Source organism: Channa argus, chromosome 1 (assembly GCF_033026475.1).
Source record: "Channa argus isolate prfri chromosome 1, Channa argus male v1.0, whole genome shotgun sequence".
Taxonomy (NCBI): Eukaryota; Metazoa; Chordata; class Actinopteri; order Anabantiformes; family Channidae; genus Channa; species Channa argus.
The window spans coordinates 32,586,171-32,606,599 of NC_090197.1; the positions used below are offsets into that span (position 1 = coordinate 32,586,171).

Here is a 20,429-nt window from a genome sequence, read left to right on the forward strand (position 1 = left end):
TACTGTCAACTCATTGCAAATGCTCCAAATAAGGTAATCGACTGATCGATTGTTGATAATGATCGATTTGAACCCAGTGTGAGCAACAGTTCCAAACCACAGAAATTCAAGACTGAAGGAATCAAAAAAGCTTCACAACTACAATAGAAAAAACAAGAAAATAAGTTAGTGTTATTAAATATTTGTCAATTAAAGAAAAAAAGCGCCGTTTAAAATATTCCCAACTCGACAAGGAAAGGCATAAACCTTGAGGAGGGGGCCGCAGGTTGACGTTTTGCAGCCAACAATCTTTGCACTAAGGGGCTTAAAATTAAAAATGGGCGCAACACAAATGTTTATTGTGGTCGGACATTTACTTTTTTTTCAAATGAAACATTTTCAGAGCTGTAAATCCCCATTTAAATGAAGCTGAGAAGGAGGCCTTTGCGGGTGGGTGGGCCGTAACTGACAGTACTTTATTATAATTTAGTAACCACTGTCTTTAATCCAACCCACTATGTATCGATTATGCTTCCTATCAACCTGATCAGATTCTCAGCCTGATGCAAGCTGCACATACCCCACCACCCCACCGACACACACACACACACGTGTATAAGCGAAACGTGTGTTTCTCTCTCTCCCTCTCTTTATGTAAATGAAGCTCACAGCAGCTGAATAAATATCGACCTAGCAGGACTTTAAACGTGTTTGCGCCAAGACGCGCAAACAGCGCGGCCAGTGTCCACCAACAGCGGCGGATTTGTTCGGATTTGCATTAAGTAAACATTTGCGACCAATCTTGTGGGCTTGTTTGAAGAGGTTGAGAGAGCTACAGGTCTTACATGAAACAGCTGCTCCCCTGAAAACACCGACAGAAACATAAAAAAAAAACAAAAAAAAACGAAGTGTCAGCGTTTCTCTGCAGAGGAGAGGAGCCGTTCGTTTTATTAAATGTTTCATCCGACGGCGTGAAGCTGCAGCAGCTTTCGCAGCATTAATGAGAAATAAACTAAACAGCTGCAGTAAACAGGAATGAACAAGAAAACAATGATTTTCACCCTGATGTTGTGCGTTGGAACATTTTTGGAGACGTTGTGGCCGTAAACATTAGCAAAATGTATGTAATGGCTCCTGAAACGTCCTGAAAAAGACTTCATCCTACACACAGGGTTAGCGAACATTTAAGATTCATATTAAATGTCATGGAGGTGGTTGCGAAAGTTGGAAAGACAGTTTATACCTGAGCAACTGTCGTATTTGTTTTCTAAATGCAAATTTAACTCTTGCAGCCATCTAGGAATCGAAAATTTCGATAATCACGGTTCTAAAGCATATTCTGATTCGCTCATTGACGTTGCTGCCTTTATTTATTCTAAGGTTAAACTAAGTCATTTTTATTGGACAAAATACCAGTAAGAGAATTACAGGACTGTTCATCCAGATGAAGTGCCTTCAAATGTAGTTCCATCCCTTGGCAAATTAGTTTGTTTGTTAAAAGAAAAAACGAAACTCAAAGTTAAACTTACACAGCAACGTGAAAACAGATTTATAAAATATTAATAGAGCGATTTTAGTTATTTATGCCAGATGTCAATGTATAATAATATTGGACTTAACAATACAATCACGCATTTAATTTTCTTTGTGAGATAAACACATATCAATAGACCTACTTTTACCACTTTAACACCTGAAGTAGCACTATTTTAAATCTGTTTATAATTATGTGAATTAAAAAGCCGAAGAGCTGAATTTTGTATTTCTGAAGAAAAACTACAAAAAGGTTTATGAGTGATATATAATAGGAATAGTTTCTTTTTTAAATGCATCGTTTAGTAATAAAGTTTAGAAAATTTCAGATTACAAGATGACTCCACTGTAGTTTTAGCAAACTGACTAAAAGTCAACTATCACATCTTTATATTTCACTATTGCCATAGCAAAACACTTCCTTTACTTATGAGCCTAAAATGCTGACAGATACTTAAAGCGTTAAAATTTGGAGCCAAGTTTAATAAATTGAACAGATAAATACAAAATCGGCAAAGAAAAACATTTTCAGTTGTTTTCCTGCAGCTGCACTCAGGAAGAGTCCACCAGAACAGACTGATACCTAATTTTTATACTTTCCTGAACCAATTTATGAATTTGACCCTTGTATGCACGAGTGTGTGCTAACCTGAGCTCCAGGTGTGACGCCTTGTTCAATAGAACCATTGATTGCACCTCGTCGCCTGTTGTCTACCGTTGACCTTTTGGCCCCTTGGCCTGCTCCAGTAAAGGTGTGTCAATATGTCCGTGGACTGGAAACTGTCAACGTTTTGTTTACACTCGTCCAGGAAATGAACTGGAACAGTTCTGGATCGTTTTTGCACGAGTAGCCATGATCGGTTTTCTAGAAATTAGAGACAGACAGAAAGATAAAGACCGAGACTGGACTGACCCTCCACTATTTGTTTTATGAGACCGTACCGGCTTCGATAAGTCAAAATGTGAGTAAGAGAAAGAGATTTGATGGAGCCGCAGATGCACTGATAGCAGTGTTCATGCTGGGGCTGTTTTCTCCTCTTTCATTTTCATGCAGGAAAGGTAAAAAAAACTCAAACTTGTCTTTCGTTGGCGGGTGAATTTCGCCAGACCTTGACATTCAAGTGTGTTCGTTGAAGAGAGGTGACACAGAGCAGGATTATAATTACGTGGGAGGTTAACGCAGGGTCAACTATACACCAACATGGGTGTAGTCCGGGCGGCCGTCTCCGGTTACTCTGCTTTGTCAGGAAAGGCCTTTATTTCCTTCTTCTCCTTTCTGCATTTTGTTTTGTTTAATATCAAGTCTGGGCACATGGAGCAGAACTGGTAGCTGCAGTGGGGTTTCCTGCTCAGACACATGCAGGTTTGCATTAAAATCACCACCTCTTCAGAGCACCCTTGCTTCCTATGAGGGGATTTCACAGTTGAGTCCAGGTGGCCAACAGAGTCGAGCGGGTGGAGTGACAGCAGCGGGGTCCCTCCTAAGACACAAGGTACCGAGTGCATTCATGAAATGGTTTATTTTTATTATTTATGGTAACAAATTAAACAATTGGGGGGGGGGGGGGGGGGGGGGGTAACTGTGAATGCAAGTATTTGAAGACGTCACTTTGGGCTCCCGAAGCTGTGATTAAGTGTTTTCACCACCTCCTGACATTTTACATACTAAACAATTATTAATCACCATTGATTTGGGCCTGAAACATTAGGATGATATCACTCGCAGTGATAAATGCAAACACGCTGATATTAAGCAAGTTCGTGTTTAACGTGTTCACAATTTTATTTTAGCATGTTAACAAACGAAGTACATCTACAGCCAATGAAAGGTTTCCCCCGACGATACTGTGTTAGAATTTTTCCTGATGGGGACTGTGGACGCAGAAGAGCTAGCAAGGCTAATACTAAAGGATGTATCATCATGATTTGGGTATTCCTAAGCACTCTCTCTCACACACACACACACACCTACACACACACACAAAACAGAGCCATCTGCCTAAGACACTGATGGTTTTGGCAGGAATTCTCTCATGTTTCTAAATGAGTGGGCCAAACATCCCGGGAGGTTTTTAATTTAATAATCTGAGGCTTTTCTTCAGCACAAAAGCTGTTGAAGTTTGCAGAGCAGTCAAACACCTCCTTCCCTCATTTTTTAAAGTGGTTGATGGGAAACCAGACAAGGCTGAACTGGTGAAAGCTGTGCTGTTTTTTTTTCTGGACGGAGTGACTTTCTTAATATCTGACCTCAAATGATCGTTGCACTTTTCCTGTCTTCCTGGTGATATCCTCTTTGTTTCCTTCCTTGTATATCAGTTGGGTCAGGAGTAAGGGTGGAAAGGAGCAGAAAGGTATTTGAAGAGGGTTTGTGTTATCTCATCTGGAAAAGATTCAGCAGACCCTCCTCCCGTGTCACAACTTGCCTTCTACCTTCAGCTCTCCAGACCTGGCTTAACTGGGGCTTGTTGGCCTGCAGGCATCAGCGTTTCCCACAGATGATGTTGTCTCGGTGTTAATAGATTCCTGTCTGATGTGTCGGCCAAATTTCCTTTTTCATTTAGTTTGTTCACTGGCAACAAATGTCTCTCTGCATACGGAGCTAGGGGTCAGCAGCATCTGTCGGCTGAAAAGTCAATTGATGTGTAGCAAGTTAAAGAACATGCAACAACCGCGCTGTTGAACAAAATCTAAAACCTACATGTGACCTTTAACCTTTAAAGCATGGAGAGACAATGACAGCAGTCATTCTCTGTGGGTTAATTTGCTTAATTTGTTGCATAAGTTGAACCATTGTCTTGTTGGTGGTCAGTTTGGGTTCTCACAGACTTCACTGAATATATGTGTAAACATTTACCTAGAAAATTAACATAATTATCCTATACTATGTGCTTATTGAAACCTTGTATGTTTAAAAGTAAAGTAGAAGTGGTAACTTACCTTAACTGACGACAAAACACACACCATGCAGGAACAAGTACATGTCTCTTGTTTGTTAAAATTCATTTAAATTTGGTTATGTTCCTTTTCAAGTGTTTCACATCTACAGGAGGTTAAAATTTTATTTAGACAGGGAATTTTTAAGTATCCACCATGGCAATAAATGTTTTGTTTTTTGTTTTTAAATAGGGCTGGGAGCCTCCAGGAGCACGAACCACTGGACAAATATTTGATAAAGGGTTTACAACGTACTATAATGCATTTGTCTATGAAGGTATTTGTTATCACCTATAACTATATAGTGAAATTCTGTTGTAATAATAAGACACGTGTCTTCATAGGAGCAGTTATTCCGAATTAAAACTACAAATTAACATGCATGTAAGAACATTCTATTGTGGCATTTAATTATGAATGCAAACTAGCCGATACTTGCCCAAAAGGCACAAAGTTATCATAACCCTGATCTCATCAGAGTTCCTTATGTTTCAATCCGACCATAATCTGAAGTAGGTTGTTTTAATCATTGAGTGTTAAAATCTAATGCTTTTTGTCTTAGGGGCTCAACACTGATTTTCAATTCAGATATGTTGCGCTCTAATGAAGTACTTCTCTTGATGAAACAATTGCATCGTGATCTTCATGCAAAGTACATCTCATTCACTGACTAGAGAAGTGATAACTAGCAGAAATGTAATGCAATCCTGTGTTTTATTTCTAGAGAATAAGGCCCCTCCAATTACTGTTAGTTGCAAGCCATTTAGTCTCTTAGAGAAAAATGTTAAATATATCAAACATTTTGAGATTTAACTTGTATAGATCAGTAAAACATACAAATGTAATACCCCCCCTCCTTCCCGCAAGGAAAAGAGTATCGGTCTAATCACAACCATCATTAGATGTGGTCAGGCCTCTGCAACAATGCTGCACAGCTGTTGCACAGAAGAGAGAAGGAAAAAAGAAACAGATAACCTGGATAATAACAAGTGCTGGAGGCTTGATTCATTTCCAAATGTTAACAAGGCCGTTTCACAGCTCCAGCACACTGCACAGTATGTTAATACCACTAATAAGCCTATCTCTGCAAGTCATCTCGGATGGCAGAGATCTGAGTGTGAGGCGGTGTTTTACAATAAAGCTGCTGGCCACATTTTAAATGAAGCATAACTATTTATGATTTCACAAAGCTGACATAATTGCTAAAAGGGTAACCGAGGAGAGCATTTGGTCTCCTGCTTTGTTTTCTGTATTATGAAAGAGCAGATTTCACTGGTTGCATGTCAAAAAAAGGCTACTGTTGAGGCCATCAGAGAGATGGGAGGAGGATCTCGTGCTTGCCTGTTAAGCAATTTTGCAGCTTTTATTCAAGCTGTCAAGTCAAACAATCGGCAGATAATGCAGCTTTGGTTTGTAAATTATGAACGTGTCAAGAGATGCACTAAAGGAAACGACAGACGCCACGTATCTCCTCCACAGCCTCTGCAGTGTGACTGTATCATCAGAAGGGAAATGTAACATTTTGATGTTTACATAAGAGAAGTATTAGTATCAGTCAGAAATGTAATTCCTTTCACCCGTCCCTCTCGCAGGGGACTGACTCCCCAAAAAACATACAATGATTTTATTTAAAGCTAACAAAACAAGAAAAAAAAAGGGAGAAGAAAAGCACCCTCGCTGATCTTCTGTCCATTTCTAACATCGCTTCTTGTATATTTTTTGGTGGAAATCCTCTTAGAATGCAAAGTAAATAGATTACGATACAGTGAGGGATTAGGGCTCGCGCGGCGCTGTCAGATTAGTCGGTGAGCGCAGCGCGTCAACAGCTCTGACACGGCCATGGCTGCTGTTCAGGAAAGGGGCTCCGCGCGATGCTTTAAAGTCGCTGGTTGGCTCCTATTCATGAATAAAACTGTGGCCCGTAATCTCGGCCAACACACACATCTACACAGTGTACACACACACACAGAAGAAGCCTGGAACATTCAATATCAGTAGTGACGGAAGTATAATAGAAGTCTTTATTTTTTCAGGCTGATTAATGGCAAGGTTTAGAACATTTTCTGTCATGTTTTTAAAAGGAGGAACTGTGTGTAACTGTTTTCTTTAAAAGGTTCATTTGATTTAATACTTCACTAAGGCAGAAAATAAATTGAATTCACTTCCATGATTCTGCTCAGTGTTTTTGACGGGGTTTAAATTTCACAGATAGACTTTGACAGGTCTAAAAAAAATAAAGGATTCCTCAGACACTACAAAACTAAGTCTTTCATAACACTCGCATTATTCTACTTTCATCAGACATTTATACTGTGATCAATGGATGTGTACAGTGGGATTTTAAGATTCCTACATAGGCAATATTACAGGTTTCATTTTTTTACTCTGTACTTAGACAAGAGCGTCTGTTATAGGTGAAATCTGTTTTCAAACCATTCCTAAATGAACCACATGAATCATCCCAGGGTCGTCTTCTTCCTAAGAACAGAAAACAAATTACAGTATATAAATACATTGGCCCAATAAAGACTGTACTTTCTCCTCTTAATCCTATACTATTTTAACATTCTATTTAATTATATTATACATCTTTATTGTTTTTCAGAGGCCTGTCTCCTTCACACCAAAATGCTGCAGTAACAGACAAAATTGTTGTGTTTTGAGGTGAACGGATTTCACTTGTATTCAGCAATTATTGCTCAAGTCCTCAACCCATGAAAATAATTTAAGTAATAAAATAGTGGGTTACAAAATTAAGTAGTGGCATTGTTTTCTGGTCAGTGCATAAATTGTCATGAAAAGTGATCTGATCTTCACCAAAGGCATAAATTAACTGACAAAACACAAACAGCCATGATCTTTCATGTATTTTTACACTCAATAAACATAATAAGTGATGGTGGGAAAAGTAATAGAAATAGGGTTTTAATGACTGGTTGAAAAACTGTTGGCAGCAGTAACCTCGAGCACTTCCTGTAGATATGGATCAGAATTATGGGCCATTTCTACAGAACTGCTTCAACTCAGCCATACTTTTTGGGCATCTGCTGTGAACGCGTCCCTTGACGTCATTCCACAGCATCTCTATTGGTTAAAGGTCAAGGCTCTGACTGGGTCACTACAAAAGGTGGATTTTGTGTCCCTAGAGTCATTCTGCAGTAGAATTACTTCAGTGTTTAGAGTCATTGTCCTGCTGCATCACCCAGCTTCTTCTGAGCTTCAGGAATTGATTTTCCCTTCCACAGTGTAAATTGGTCCAGGTCCAGAGGCAGCAAAGCAGCTCCAAACTGTGATGCTCCGTCTACCGTACGTCACTGTTAGGATGATGATTTCTTGGTTTGCTGTTCCCTTTTAATGCCTCATAATGCTACCTGTTCTTCCCAAACAACTGCACCTTTGTTTCATCTGTCCATAAAACATTTTCCCAGCAGAGTTGTGGAGTGTGACAGTGGTCTTTGTCAAAGTTCAGATGTGCTGTAGTGTTTTTTTTTTTTTGGAGAGCAGTGGTGGTCCTCCAGGGTGTCCTGCCATGGAAACTATGCGTGTTCAATGTTTTGTGTGTAGTTGACTCATGAACAGAAATGTTAACCAACTCCAGTGAATCCTTCAAGTGTTAGCTGGCTTATTTTAACCTCACTGAGCATTTTGAATGACCCTGGTTGGGGATTTGTCTACATTTATAGAAAATATGTCCAACTGTGTAAAATGATAAAAATGTAAAGTCATTACTTTTTAACCCTTTCTAGCTACAGTCAAAACTTCTGAGATCTGTGCAAGGCATAGCTCACATGTTGCTTGTGTACTAAAAACTGACACTCGTGGTTTTTTTACGTCAAGGTAGCTCTAAACCACACCTCCATTCTCATTTTATCGATACAACTCCAGGTTTGCTCCTCTTGATGTTTAGTGACATCAGTAGCCCAGTGTTGCAATTACTTTTCCACCATCACTCTGTATGGCTAATGGAGGTGAAGACATGAAAGATCATGAGTTTTTTTTAGTTTAGAAATATTGTTTGTTTGTATTTATGATTTATGTGAAGATCAAATCACACTTCAGGAACCAATCTATGCAGAAAACCAGTACACAGCAAACAATGCCATTACTTTTTCTATAGCTGCAATTAAGATTATTTCCTTAATTAATTAGCAAATAGTTGTAAAAAACAAAACAAAAAAAACACACAATCACAATATCCCAATGCCAAACTGTGGTCCTTAAATTACTGTCTTTATCTGAGCAATAGAAATCTATACGTATTTAAATTAGGACTGAATACGATAAAAACAAAAGAACAACTCCCTTGTTTAAAAACTGGGAACTAGAAAATTGTTGTCAAGGTTTTGACAACCAAGACTTTGTATTTTACTTTGTTGCCACTGAATAATTAAATGATCCTGGCAGGTGTAAACTACACAATTTCGGACATAATAGGATCCCATGTGATAGTTAACTGTATATTCTCTATAGTGTAGTGATCACAACTTTTTCTGCTTATGATTCTTTATTTTCTGTACTGCATCGTGTACTTTTAAATAGTTGTCACACATGTTGTTAGAAGTTTGACAACTAATTTTGTTTAGTTAACAAAGTTTCCTCAAACTGAAATAGAACATGATTAAGAGTCAGAGAAAAGTAAAACATAAATATATGATGGAATGTTTTTTTCACTTTGTTTCCCCTTGTCTTCTTGCTAATGTCTGGGTACATTGCAACAACAGTGTTTATGAATATTTTACAAATACTGTATTTGTAATGCATAGAAATGCATATTTTTTGTAAAATAAAACCTGCACAATCTAAATGTGACCTTTAAGATGTTTAAGGCTATTAAATACCCATGTGTCTGCTTATAGAGTTATATTTATATAACTCTATACACTGTGTTTATTTATTACACAGTGTGTTATAAACCACTTCTAAAGTATATATATAATGTTCATAAATGCTATACAAGGGGACAGAACACACATAGTTACCATTTCAACTAATTTTTGTGGAACAATTTTGTTTCCACTAGTTGGGAACCACTGTAATGTAGCATACTGCCATAACTCGGCAAAACTACTGGCTATAAATGTATATCATGAGTCTAGGGTTTGTTTTTATCTTACACAGAGAACCATACAACAGCTGTAAAAAAAACAAAATACATATGAATTTCCACTGAGTCGACTTACATTCATGTCATCTCTGCCACCTTGGCTGCTTCCTGCAGAATAAAATGAAACGACAGAAGATGTTGGAAGATGTTCCTGTAAACCAGCCGTGACACTTTAAACAAGTACGACAACCAAACATTAGACATGCATAATCACACACAACAGCCCTAAAGCACATAAACACAGACAAGCGCATACGCAGACAAATGCCCGAACAGGTTACACGCTCACTCAGTAGGCCGGACACGTCACCTTTTCTGGGTTTTTAACGAATGTAAACTGTTGTCACTCATGGCAATCTCGCTCTTTTGCTTTGAGCCCTGTGCTAATAAGGTTGTGATTGACATTAAAACCTCAGCATGCCTTATACAGACATTTAAAAAGGCAGATACAAATTCCCCCCAATAGCCTACAGTCTGGATTATCAAATGACAGAGCGATCTGGGTACAGAGACAATCGCTAATCACCCGAAAAATTGAATTATTAAAATGGAGAGAGCAGGAAGGAGAAGAGGAGGAAGTGAAGAAGAAGGGATGTTTTCTTAATGGATGTTTTTCCTAAATGTCCAGTTAGTCATTACTGACAGAGCAGAGCACTCAGGCCACAATTAGAGAATAAAACAGGCTAATTGTCGCAGGAGAATTGCTGCAGGGCATAAATGTGGCCCTGAAACAGACATGCTGAACATCATGGGTTGTGATTTAATGTAAATGTGTCTCCAGGTCTATTAGGATGATTGAAAAAAAGAAAAAAAAAAAAACATAATCTTTAATATTATTCATGTTTTTGTACTAGTAAACCATCAAAAACACTATTACCCACAACATCAAATCTTTCACATTTTAGATGTTTAAACTGAAAAATAAAACTTTTATACTATTTAGTTTTTTTTTGTTGTTAAAATACATTTCATTCAACGATGGAAAATCTATGCCACAGACAAATAAGATAATCCAGGTTAGTTACTGTTAATTTTAGTGGCTGTGTGGGTAATGTTGAAAAAATAATTAATTAAGAAAATGAACGGACTTATCGATTAAATAAGGGGAAGAAAACAGACTAAACTGAGATTTTCAATCCTCCGAAATTCTACAGTCTATCGGAAAGAGAAAAAAAATAGTGTCCCAGCTCTTTAAGTCTTTAAAGATACACAGACATCATGAACAGACTTCTGTTTCTCATGTTCAACAGTAGTTGGTAATGCCCAGGCTAACAACTGCTTTTTTAAATGTTTTTGCCATTCTTTAACCTCCATAGTTTAACATTCAGTATTAAACAAGTCTTCTCTCACAGACACAACACACAGAGATACAGATAATTAAAATATGACAGACAGACCTGTTTGTCTCAGGGCCCTGAACATATCTGGGTTCAGGGCCATATGCATGCTCTCTGCTTGTGGTCTCCTCTTACTGGCTCTCCCAACACTGAATAAAAAAAGAAAAAAAAGTGACATCTGCATTTTGTTTACATATTCATTAATGAAATACACCCATGAACTGCTGCACAAAAAAGAATATTCACTTTGCAGGAGAGCAGCACCTCAGGAGCCAGCTTCTCTAAAACACTTCCGAATCAGTACATAGCATCTTCTATTTGTGTTTGTCTTAGTGAATTTTTAAAATTAAATTTAACTATTTCTATGAGAAATAAGAGCAAATGACACATATGCTGATCAGTCAAACCTCAACATGCACAGCATTTTGGGATAGAGGGGTTAGCTGCAGTGGATATTATGGAAGGTGACATCTCCTTTCACTGATTTACATGCATTCACGTTAAACCATGGATGTAATTATCCATTGTATATTGTGCATCGTACATTGTAATGATCAGATTTAAGTTGCTGAGACTTTACATCAGTATAATAATTAAATCAACACACAAATGTAGTTCTTGCCCAGATTATGTTCATAGGTAACATTTTTGAATGAAGTGCATCATGGTTCTACCTCACCCACGTTTATGTGTGGGAGTTTGTAGTTTAGAAACAAAAGTGGTTGGGTCAAGGTTGGAGAAAGACTGTAGCTTTGGGTAAATATAAATAACTATGCTGCGTCTCAAGTCACTGAACTGTGTGTGTATGTATTAAACCTGACCACAACTTTACCCTAACCTTGACCCATAAGTGTAATCAGACTGATGTCACTGTGAGTAGATCATGTTCTGCAAGATTTACTATTCTGGCAAAAAACTAATTAAATATGTTGTAAACTAACCTTTTACTGACACCTCTATGAAACTGCTTCCTAAATGTTCGACAATGGAAAGTTATTTTTTTAAGAATGAGATATTTGATATTCATATTATCCCTCCTAGATGCATATAACTGTTAGGTTATTCCTGATAGTGTCAGGTCAGTTTTTCTACTGGTTTCACAAACTGACTTTCAAACTATTCTCACCTCCATCACACAGTAGATTTCTTTTCTGTTTTAACAAATCTGGTTGGATAATCTGTCTTCTCAACAGCAACATACTAAACTGCTTTTTGAGCATAACTAACAAGTATAAACCTAAACAATAAATAGTCAAATGTAAACACTTGTATAATTCTTTTGGCCTCCACTAAGCGAGAATAGCCTCAGTTCTCCTTGATCCACTAACGGAGAAGTCTGTGACGAGCGAGAGAGGCCAACAGTCATCAAAGGAACATTGGGATTCTTCCAAGATTCCTGTCTCGTTCCCTCTCACTTCTCCAAGTCAGATTTGGGGAATGCAGGAATCAGCGAGGAGCCCCCAAACTGGCATTGTATTCGCATCCCTCTCCTTCTCTGCTTTTTTCTCAGCGAGCCAAAAGGGGGAACGCCTGCTCTATAATGCCTCCCCTACTGCATCTCGGCTAAGCTGTCATTGGCTTCACATGAGAAACAATGAAACTTCATCGGAGACCAGATTACAAAGGCGGCGGCAGTGGTGGTGGTGGGGGGGTTCAATATAAAAATTGTGCAATAAAAAAGGGTAAGGCTTTTGTCTTTTTCTCGCTGTGGCCATTATCTTTGGGGAGGTTTGGGGATCTGGTTTCTTAGCCTCCGTCAGCGGTGCAGAAGAAGACCTGGGGTAGTACGATTGGGCTTTTGGCTGCCAAATTGCCCTAACCCTCTTTTAGCACTTTCCCCCCCTCCTCTCATTCCTTTTACTGCTTAAAAAAGAGCTTAGGACGGAGCATCTTTCTCTGTCTATCCCCTCTCTCTGGACCCAGCTTGTTTAAATTGGCCAATAGGATGGGATTTGGGATGGATGGAGGGGGCTTAGAGAAATGCAGAGTGGAGGGGTGGAGTGCAGAGAGTCATCAGTGTTACAGTCAAACAGCCATGAAAAGCCTACGAGGATGAACAGAACAAGAGCGCTCCTTTTTTTTTTTTTAAATCTAATGCACACAAATCCCATATAAATACTCCAATATGTTAGCTGGAGTTTGACAAGGAATGGCCCTCCATCACCCCCACAATCATCCAGCCAATGATAATAGAGATGTGGATGGATATATTTGTACATATCTGTTTGTGTGTGGGTGCGTGTGTGAGAGAGATAGGCAGGGACAAAGAGAGAAATGCTAAAGTGTGTCGTTAGTCACACTGTTTCAACTTGTCATTCATGTAGACAAGTGCATCAAACAATTTCCCTGTAACACTGACTTTAACACTCCACTCCGGAGACTGAACTGTGGCGAAAATGGACAGTGGCTTGGCATCCCCAAAGAAAGCATAAGTACCGTAACTGTTGTGGCTTTGACATTTGAAATGTCACTGTGATGGTTTTTAGGCTGCAGCTGGATTCATTTGGCCACAGATGCTCTCATACAATTCATTTATAGACAATGGTAATTCACTAGGGGACAGAACATCTTTCATACACACAAATACAACCTTGAGGCATTTTTTTATATTGTTGAAATAGGTGTTTTAATTTCTTCTTCTTCTTCTTTTCCTTTCGGCTGTTCCCTTTCAGGGGTCACCACAGGGAATCATGTGCCTCCATCTAACCCTGTTCTCTGCATCCTCTCTCACACCAACTAACTTCATGTCCCCCCTCACTACATCCATAAATCTCCTCTTTGGTCTTCCTCTTGACCTACTGCCTGGAAGCTCCAACCTCAGCATCCTTCTACCGATATATTCACAGTTTCTCCTCTGAACATGTCCAAACCACCTCAATCTGGCCTCTCTGACTTTATCCCCTAAAACATCTAACATGAGCTGTCCCTCTGATGTCCTCATTCCTAATCCTGTCCATCCTCGTCGGTCCCAAAGAGAATCTCAACATCTCTGCTACCTCCAGCTCTGCCTCCTTTCTTTTCTTCAGTGCCATTGTCTCTAAGCCGAACAACATTGCTGGTCTCACCACCATCTTAAACATCTTTCATTTCATTCTCCCTGATACTCTTTTATCACACAACACACCTGACACTTTTCTCCACCCGTTCCAACCTGCCTGCACTCGCCTTTTCACCGCACTCTCCCTTGCTCTGAACTGTTGACCCTAAGTCCTGCACCTTCTTCACCTCTACTCCCTGTAACCTCACTGTTCCACCTGGGTCCTTCTCATTTACACACATGTATTCTGTCTTGCTGTGGCTAAGCTTCATTCCTCTGTTTTCCAGAGCAGACCTCCACCTCTCTAGATTTTCCTCCACCTGCTCCCTGCTCTCACTACAAATCACAATGTCATCTGCAAATATAATTTATGGGGATTCTTGTCTAGCCTCATCGGTCAGCCTGTCCATCACCAGAACAAACAAGGAGGGGCTCAGAGCCGATCCTTGATGCAGACCCACCTCCATCTTGAACTCCTTTGTCACACCTACAGCACACCTCACCACGATCTTACAGCTCTCATACATGTCCTGCACCACTAACATACTTCTCTGCCAATCCAGACTTCCTCATACAATACCACAGCTCCTCCTCGGCACCCTGTCACACACTTTCTCTAAATCTATGAAAACATGAATGTTAGGATAATTGGTGAATCTAAATTGCCTGTAGGTGTGAATGTAGGTGTGAATGGTTGTCTGTCTGTGTATGTCTGTCAGTGTTGGCCCTAAGATCAAATGGAGGCCTCTCCAGGGTGTACTCCAGCTCTCGCTCAAAGACAGCTGGGATAGGCCCCAACCCCCCAGGGTATAGGATAAGCAGTTACAGATAATGGGTGGATGGATGCTGTCTGTGTATTAGTCACATTAAAAAAGTGGCAAATCAGTGCATTCTCTTTCTTTTGACATTTAAGACAACATTCCAACATGTCATGTTCATGTCTGTTCTGACGATCACTTATTTTTAATATATTATAAATGCATGTGCTGCTAAATAGATGGAAATTTCACACCAGGAATCAATAGTCTTATGATTATACTGTGTTTGGTTTTATTGTGAAAAATAACTAGTAACTATACTTATGTAAAAATAGATCTATGTAATTTCCACCACTGCAGACACGTAGCAAAAATATCAGGTACTGTAGGTATAAGTAATAAAAGTAACACAATTAGACACACATCTGTAGCTGGTTAGAACACACACATGCTGTTACAATGACTTACTGTGTTGTGGAAGAGGCTGAGTATGTAGGTACTGTTGCAGTTTGGTTCCGCACTGTTTGTCTGTCCCAGATGCTGGACGCACTCACACTGTTTCTGCCTCTTAGAGGATCACCTAATACACAAACACAGGAGGGAACTGTCAAGATGGTGTGCAGACATTGCACCTTCTATCTGTCTAGAATGTCTTTCAGCATCATAAACCACCATATTCATGTCAGTGCAGATTTTTGCTAATTTACATCTACATTATCTTTTTTTTTAATTTTTATGATTGTTATTTCCATAAAGTTTCTGACCTGATACATGATGTCAAATGCTTATGGAGGATGTGTGAACACAGCAACCAACAGAGCTGAAAGAAGGACAGAAACAAATGCCGTTTTCCGTCACACACTGGAGCTAACAGGCTTTTCAGCATAACGACCAAGAAAAGAGAAGAAGCGAGAGAGAGAGTGGAGGTGGAGAAGTGGATCTTCACATAAAGCTCTTGTCTCTTTGCCCATTGAAAGGCCCTGCAGTCACATCAGCCTTTGCGAGGGGGAGACAGAACAATCGGCAACCAACTTGGCTTCTCCTTTTGGCAAAATGCTAGTCAAAAGGAAAAAAAATGAGAGAGGAAGAGGCCTTCCCTCGCACTTGTTCGCTACTGTGCCTCTCACAATGCCTTATCTATCCAAATCAACACACTTGTCAGCCAGACAGCTATAAGCAGTTTCCAATGCTGGTATAAAAGGGACCATTTCTAAGCTGAAATGTGTGTTCTCTATTGTGTTTATGGGTAGGTGTCTGCACAAGCAAAAGAAGGAATCTTCATCAGTATTTACAATGGATACACATAAATATGAGAAGAGGTGCATATAAATACTGTGTCTCTGCCCAATCTGATGCCAGAGCACTGTTTAAAAAAATCCACCTAAAAGAACCACTTAATCGGGTATTGAGTCACGTTTTAGAAAACAAACAAAAAATCATCCAGATAATAGCATGAGATGTGTTCCTCTTTCCAGTGTTTCCTCTTTCAAATGTAAATAATCTGATTCCTACAGTTTTCTTGGAGTAATCCAGGGTTCTGATGGCCTAGATCAGCTGTTTTTACAGCTGCTATAAGTAAAAAGACAGCTGGTTGGCCTGCACAGACCATTGGATATAGAAAATGTTATGAAGTAACAGTCAGCAGTTGGACAAAATGGGGAAACATCCTGCCAGATTTTGTCAAAGGTAAAAAGAACTCTCGAAAGCTCCTTTTACACACATTCACACTAATTCCGTGAACTTCTAGAAACTTTATTGTGAAAGCCCACAGTACAGAAGTTGTTTTTTTTTTTTTTTTTTTTTGAATAGCATGAATTTGAAGTTCTAATAACAAATCACCATTTCCCGTTACACTTCTGACTTGGACAATCTCTTGCTGTGTGCTACATGTGTGAAACGACAATTCCGGGCAAACTCCAGCCTTAATTCTTCAGACATTGTATGGTGTTCACATGTGAAAAAGGCTTGATTGTGATTCCCGCTTCACATGCTTTCCTCTCTGCCAGCTGTTAGTGGCCTTAAGGCAATACAATTAACCTTCTGCTGCTGAATCCGAACTGCTGTGTAACTGTGTCAACGTGTGAAAGCGACATCCATTTATTCCATCGTCAGTGAATCTTCTGACATTTATAAACATCTAAGTCCTGGAGGCAACAGGAGTTAGTAGGCAAAGTAAGTGCAGATATTGCTGTAGCTCAGTTGGTAAGGTCATTCACAGACCACAGGGTCAGTGCTTTAACTCCTGGTTCCTTCTATCTGAAGTGTCCTTGAGCAAGACATTGAACCCTAAGTTGACTAGGGGGGTCGGGTGAGCACCTTTCAATGACAGCCCCATCATCAATGCATGAGAAACAACACTGTTAAGCACTTTAGCTAGAAGCACTTTATAAGCAGATCATTAAACACAGCCAGCTGGAAAAGAGTTGGGTCCAAACGTGTTATTTTAAATGTGCATAATAATTAATGTATATTTAGCTAGTACATTTGTTCATCAAAAATTAATTTACTACATTTATCAAGGGAATGCAACCTTCTGCATCCAAGTTGTTTCATTATTTTACTATAACTTTTTCATATACTCTTTGACCATTCTTGTTACTTTCTTACTGATGATAAAAGAACACTTGTATTAGCTGAGAAAAACTGAAAGCCTTTTTTTTTTTTTTTTTTTAATAAATTATTGTGTTCAGGCACTGAAAGCAAGTTGGTTATAGTTATATAAAGACTGTGGTCTACTTTAATAGTGAACAAATTCACAGTTACTTACACAACCAAAAAAATAATAATTTAAAATACAAACCAGGCTAAAGTCAGGAAGCTAGAGAGGAATTCCAGCAACCTATCAGGACTCCATTCAGTTCAACACAGCAAGGATTCTACTTCAAGCTATTTAATGTATCTGAACTGATTGACCATCGAATTAGATGGAAGCATGCAGGGACGCAAGGACATAAGGGAACCATAGAAGGAATCTCAATAATGCTTTCTGCAAACATGTTAAAGGCTTACAAGCATTTACATTTACATGTTTACAAGCACAAACATCTTGGAAGAGGCTGTGCACATCTTCTCCCCTATGCAAACAATGATGGATAATGTACATCAGCTTCAAAAGGGGATCATCATTATCAGTATTTTCTGAAGAGGGTTAAAAACCAAGAAGACAAATAGGAGACAGGAGACAAATATGCAAAAACAGTTATAGACAAAAAAAAAAATATTTTCACAGCCTCAAAACAGTTTTTGTGGGTAAAAATATTTAAAATGCAGATGCCTTCATGTGAGATTACGTGGAAACTAATGAGGTCACGAAGTTCAGTTCCATTAATGTTATTGTCATGATTAGGTTTAAAACAGACTTTAACTGAGCTCTTGTAGTATAAAGATGCAGACAAAGCAGTCTTAAATCAGTGTTGACAATAGCTTTACATCTACTTTAAAAGGGAGTGAAATGTACAGTTTGGTTAAGTTTTTGCGAGTGCATATGCAGTAAATGTGTACATTTCGTGTAATAAGAACTCGTTGGCCTAATGCAGATAATTTGCTGTATTGTTTGCATGTTTGTGCACTAACACAGCAGGCTGTGTTGCAGGCTGTGTTTTGTGAACAAAACAGGTAGTGTTGAAATTTCTGTTTAACAACTGGTTGCTACAAATGATCACTTCATGCAGGATTAGGTATGACCTGTTTTCTAGGTGACACGTCACACCCAGCTGCTCACCTACAATACACATATTTACACAACCACGTGTGTCTAAAGGTTTTTCTGAATATGACATGTAGTGTGTACAAATAAAATACTTGTTAGTATGGGTCTACTGTGCCTATACTGTGGGAAGTCATGTTTGAAGAAAATTTATTTGAGGACATATCAAACATAACAGTGGATGCTTTTTGTTTTTGGAGAGCAGGTTTTATCTAGAATAATTTGTAATAATAATAATTCACCCATTCACACACGCTGATGATGGTGGTGCTCACCTGTCCCACCGGGAGTTCCTTGGGGTTCAGCGTCTTGCCCAAGGACACTTTGAACCACTGACCCTGTGGGCCATTTGGTCCTTACCCACTTAGATACACCCACCCACATGTGTAAATGTTTACACACGTGTGTTCTGGGGTATCCCTTTAAAAGAGAGATGCCAGTCCACTGGACCGCTGTCTGTTTGTCTGCCCTGGTAACACACTGCTTGTCTGAAAACTGAAAAGTAACTGTACTTCAGTTTAAGCATCATCACTGATGGAGACAAAGTGTCAATATGCTCATGTTGCATAGCTCATTTGGGTCAATGTGTGCGCTGGTGTATGCGTGCGTAGTGTGTGTGTGTGTGTGTGTGTGTGTGTGTGTGTGTGTGTGTGTGTGTGTGTGTGTGTGTGTGAGAGAGAGAGAGAGAGAGAGAGAGAGACAGACATAAATGGAGCAGTCAAAACCTTTAGTAATAAAATAAATTTTCACTCCTTTTCTTAATTTGGCATTTCTTACTTTGTGTTATCTTCACTGCTACAACTCTGTTGTGTTAGTGTGTTTGTTAGTTTTGCATCTACACATAAGTGGGTATAGGGTATATGCTTAGCTGGATATCTGCTACTTGCGATAACTCTGCACACAAGCAAATTTAGAAAAAAATGGGTCCCAGGAGAGAAGTACTCAGCCTTTCAGTCATTCAGTGTCAGTGTGTGTTAAATTTGCATTTGATTTTGGAACTTTTGTCTCTATTTTAGTGCCCCCACCCCTCAATAGTTTAGGTTGATGTTCATCAATTTAATGTCATTCTGCATCTTTTTGTGGTTACCTGAGTTCTTTCAAACATGAAATATGAACAGTAATTATCGCCCTCCCCAACCTTTCCGGCCCCGAGCATACGCCCTGAAGGCTTGTTCAGTAATCCATCGATAAACCTTGCACCTGAGTTTCAAAAAATATTAAAGGACTGCAAGAGCTGGAAGAAATTAAGACGCTTTCTTCCACAGCAGGCTGAAAACTGAACACCCCTTTATTCTTAGATCCTTGATAACACACGCTATCTCTCGTTACTTTCTTATTGGGCCAGAGTTGAAAACATTGGGTGGCAGTTTGTTACTTAAAATGACAAACACCCTTAGTCCTAGGTCAAAGCTGCCTATAATTAACAGGTACAAATGCAACTGAAGATAGAGCCAGCTGCCCATTCTGCCCCTCACTTCCTCTCTGCTCTGTTCCACTGCTAATTGTTTTGGGTGGACGCCACTATGAAAGAACAATAAAAACAAGAATTCACGAAAACTTAATAATTGAGCCTAAATTGTTAAAGTTCTCTGATTGGTCAGAAGGGCTCGCTTAAAATCTTATAGAAGCCAATGTCTTTACACTGTAGCCACACTTTTCTACACTGTAGAAAAGTGTCTGAATCATTGACTGCAGTTCCCTACGTTAAGATAACGTTTTAGAACACATTTCTGGTACAAATTTTGTATCTTAAACTCAGACTGTGTTAACAACAGGCCAAAAATAAACTTGACTGTTGTTAGCTGAAGTACTGATACTGATAGTACTGATAATTTATTCTTTCACCCTACCTTTTTTCCGTTATCATCTCTTCCTCTCTCTCACTTAACTCCTCCTACTATCATCTCCTGCTGTGATCCCTCGTTTTTCCTCTCTCTTTTGTCCCTTCTTCCCACTTTCTCTGCAGTGCCGTTGTCCAAGGATAGGACATGCTGTAGGTGATTGAGGTAAATCATCGAGGACATAATTAAGAGGCTTATGA

At 39.1% G+C, this 20,429-nt stretch overlaps 1 protein-coding gene across 15 annotated transcripts in view; it reads right to left on the reverse strand.

Moving 5' to 3' along the window:
* Window positions 1-6,453: 6,453 nt before the first annotated feature.
* Window positions 6,454-20,429, reverse strand: part of wdpcp (WD repeat containing planar cell polarity effector) — a 68,905-nt gene continuing 54,929 nt past the window's right edge. For 12 of the 15 annotated variants that reach the window (XM_067513202.1, XM_067513211.1, XM_067513182.1 and 9 more), the window contains 4 exons: window positions 15,151-15,262; window positions 10,948-11,036; window positions 9,627-9,658; window positions 6,454-6,924 (listed from right to left, as the gene is read on the reverse strand). In XM_067513202.1, the coding sequence (XP_067369303.1) occupies window positions 6,874-6,924; window positions 9,627-9,658; window positions 10,948-11,036; window positions 15,151-15,262 (284 nt within the window). In that variant the 3' untranslated portion in view covers window positions 6,454-6,873. Of the gene's footprint in view, window positions 6,925-9,626; window positions 9,659-10,947; window positions 11,037-15,150; window positions 15,263-15,446; window positions 15,503-20,238; window positions 20,380-20,429 lie in introns of those variants that run through there. The other 3 variants (XR_010915018.1, XR_010915019.1, XR_010915020.1) reach the window with 3 other exon arrangements.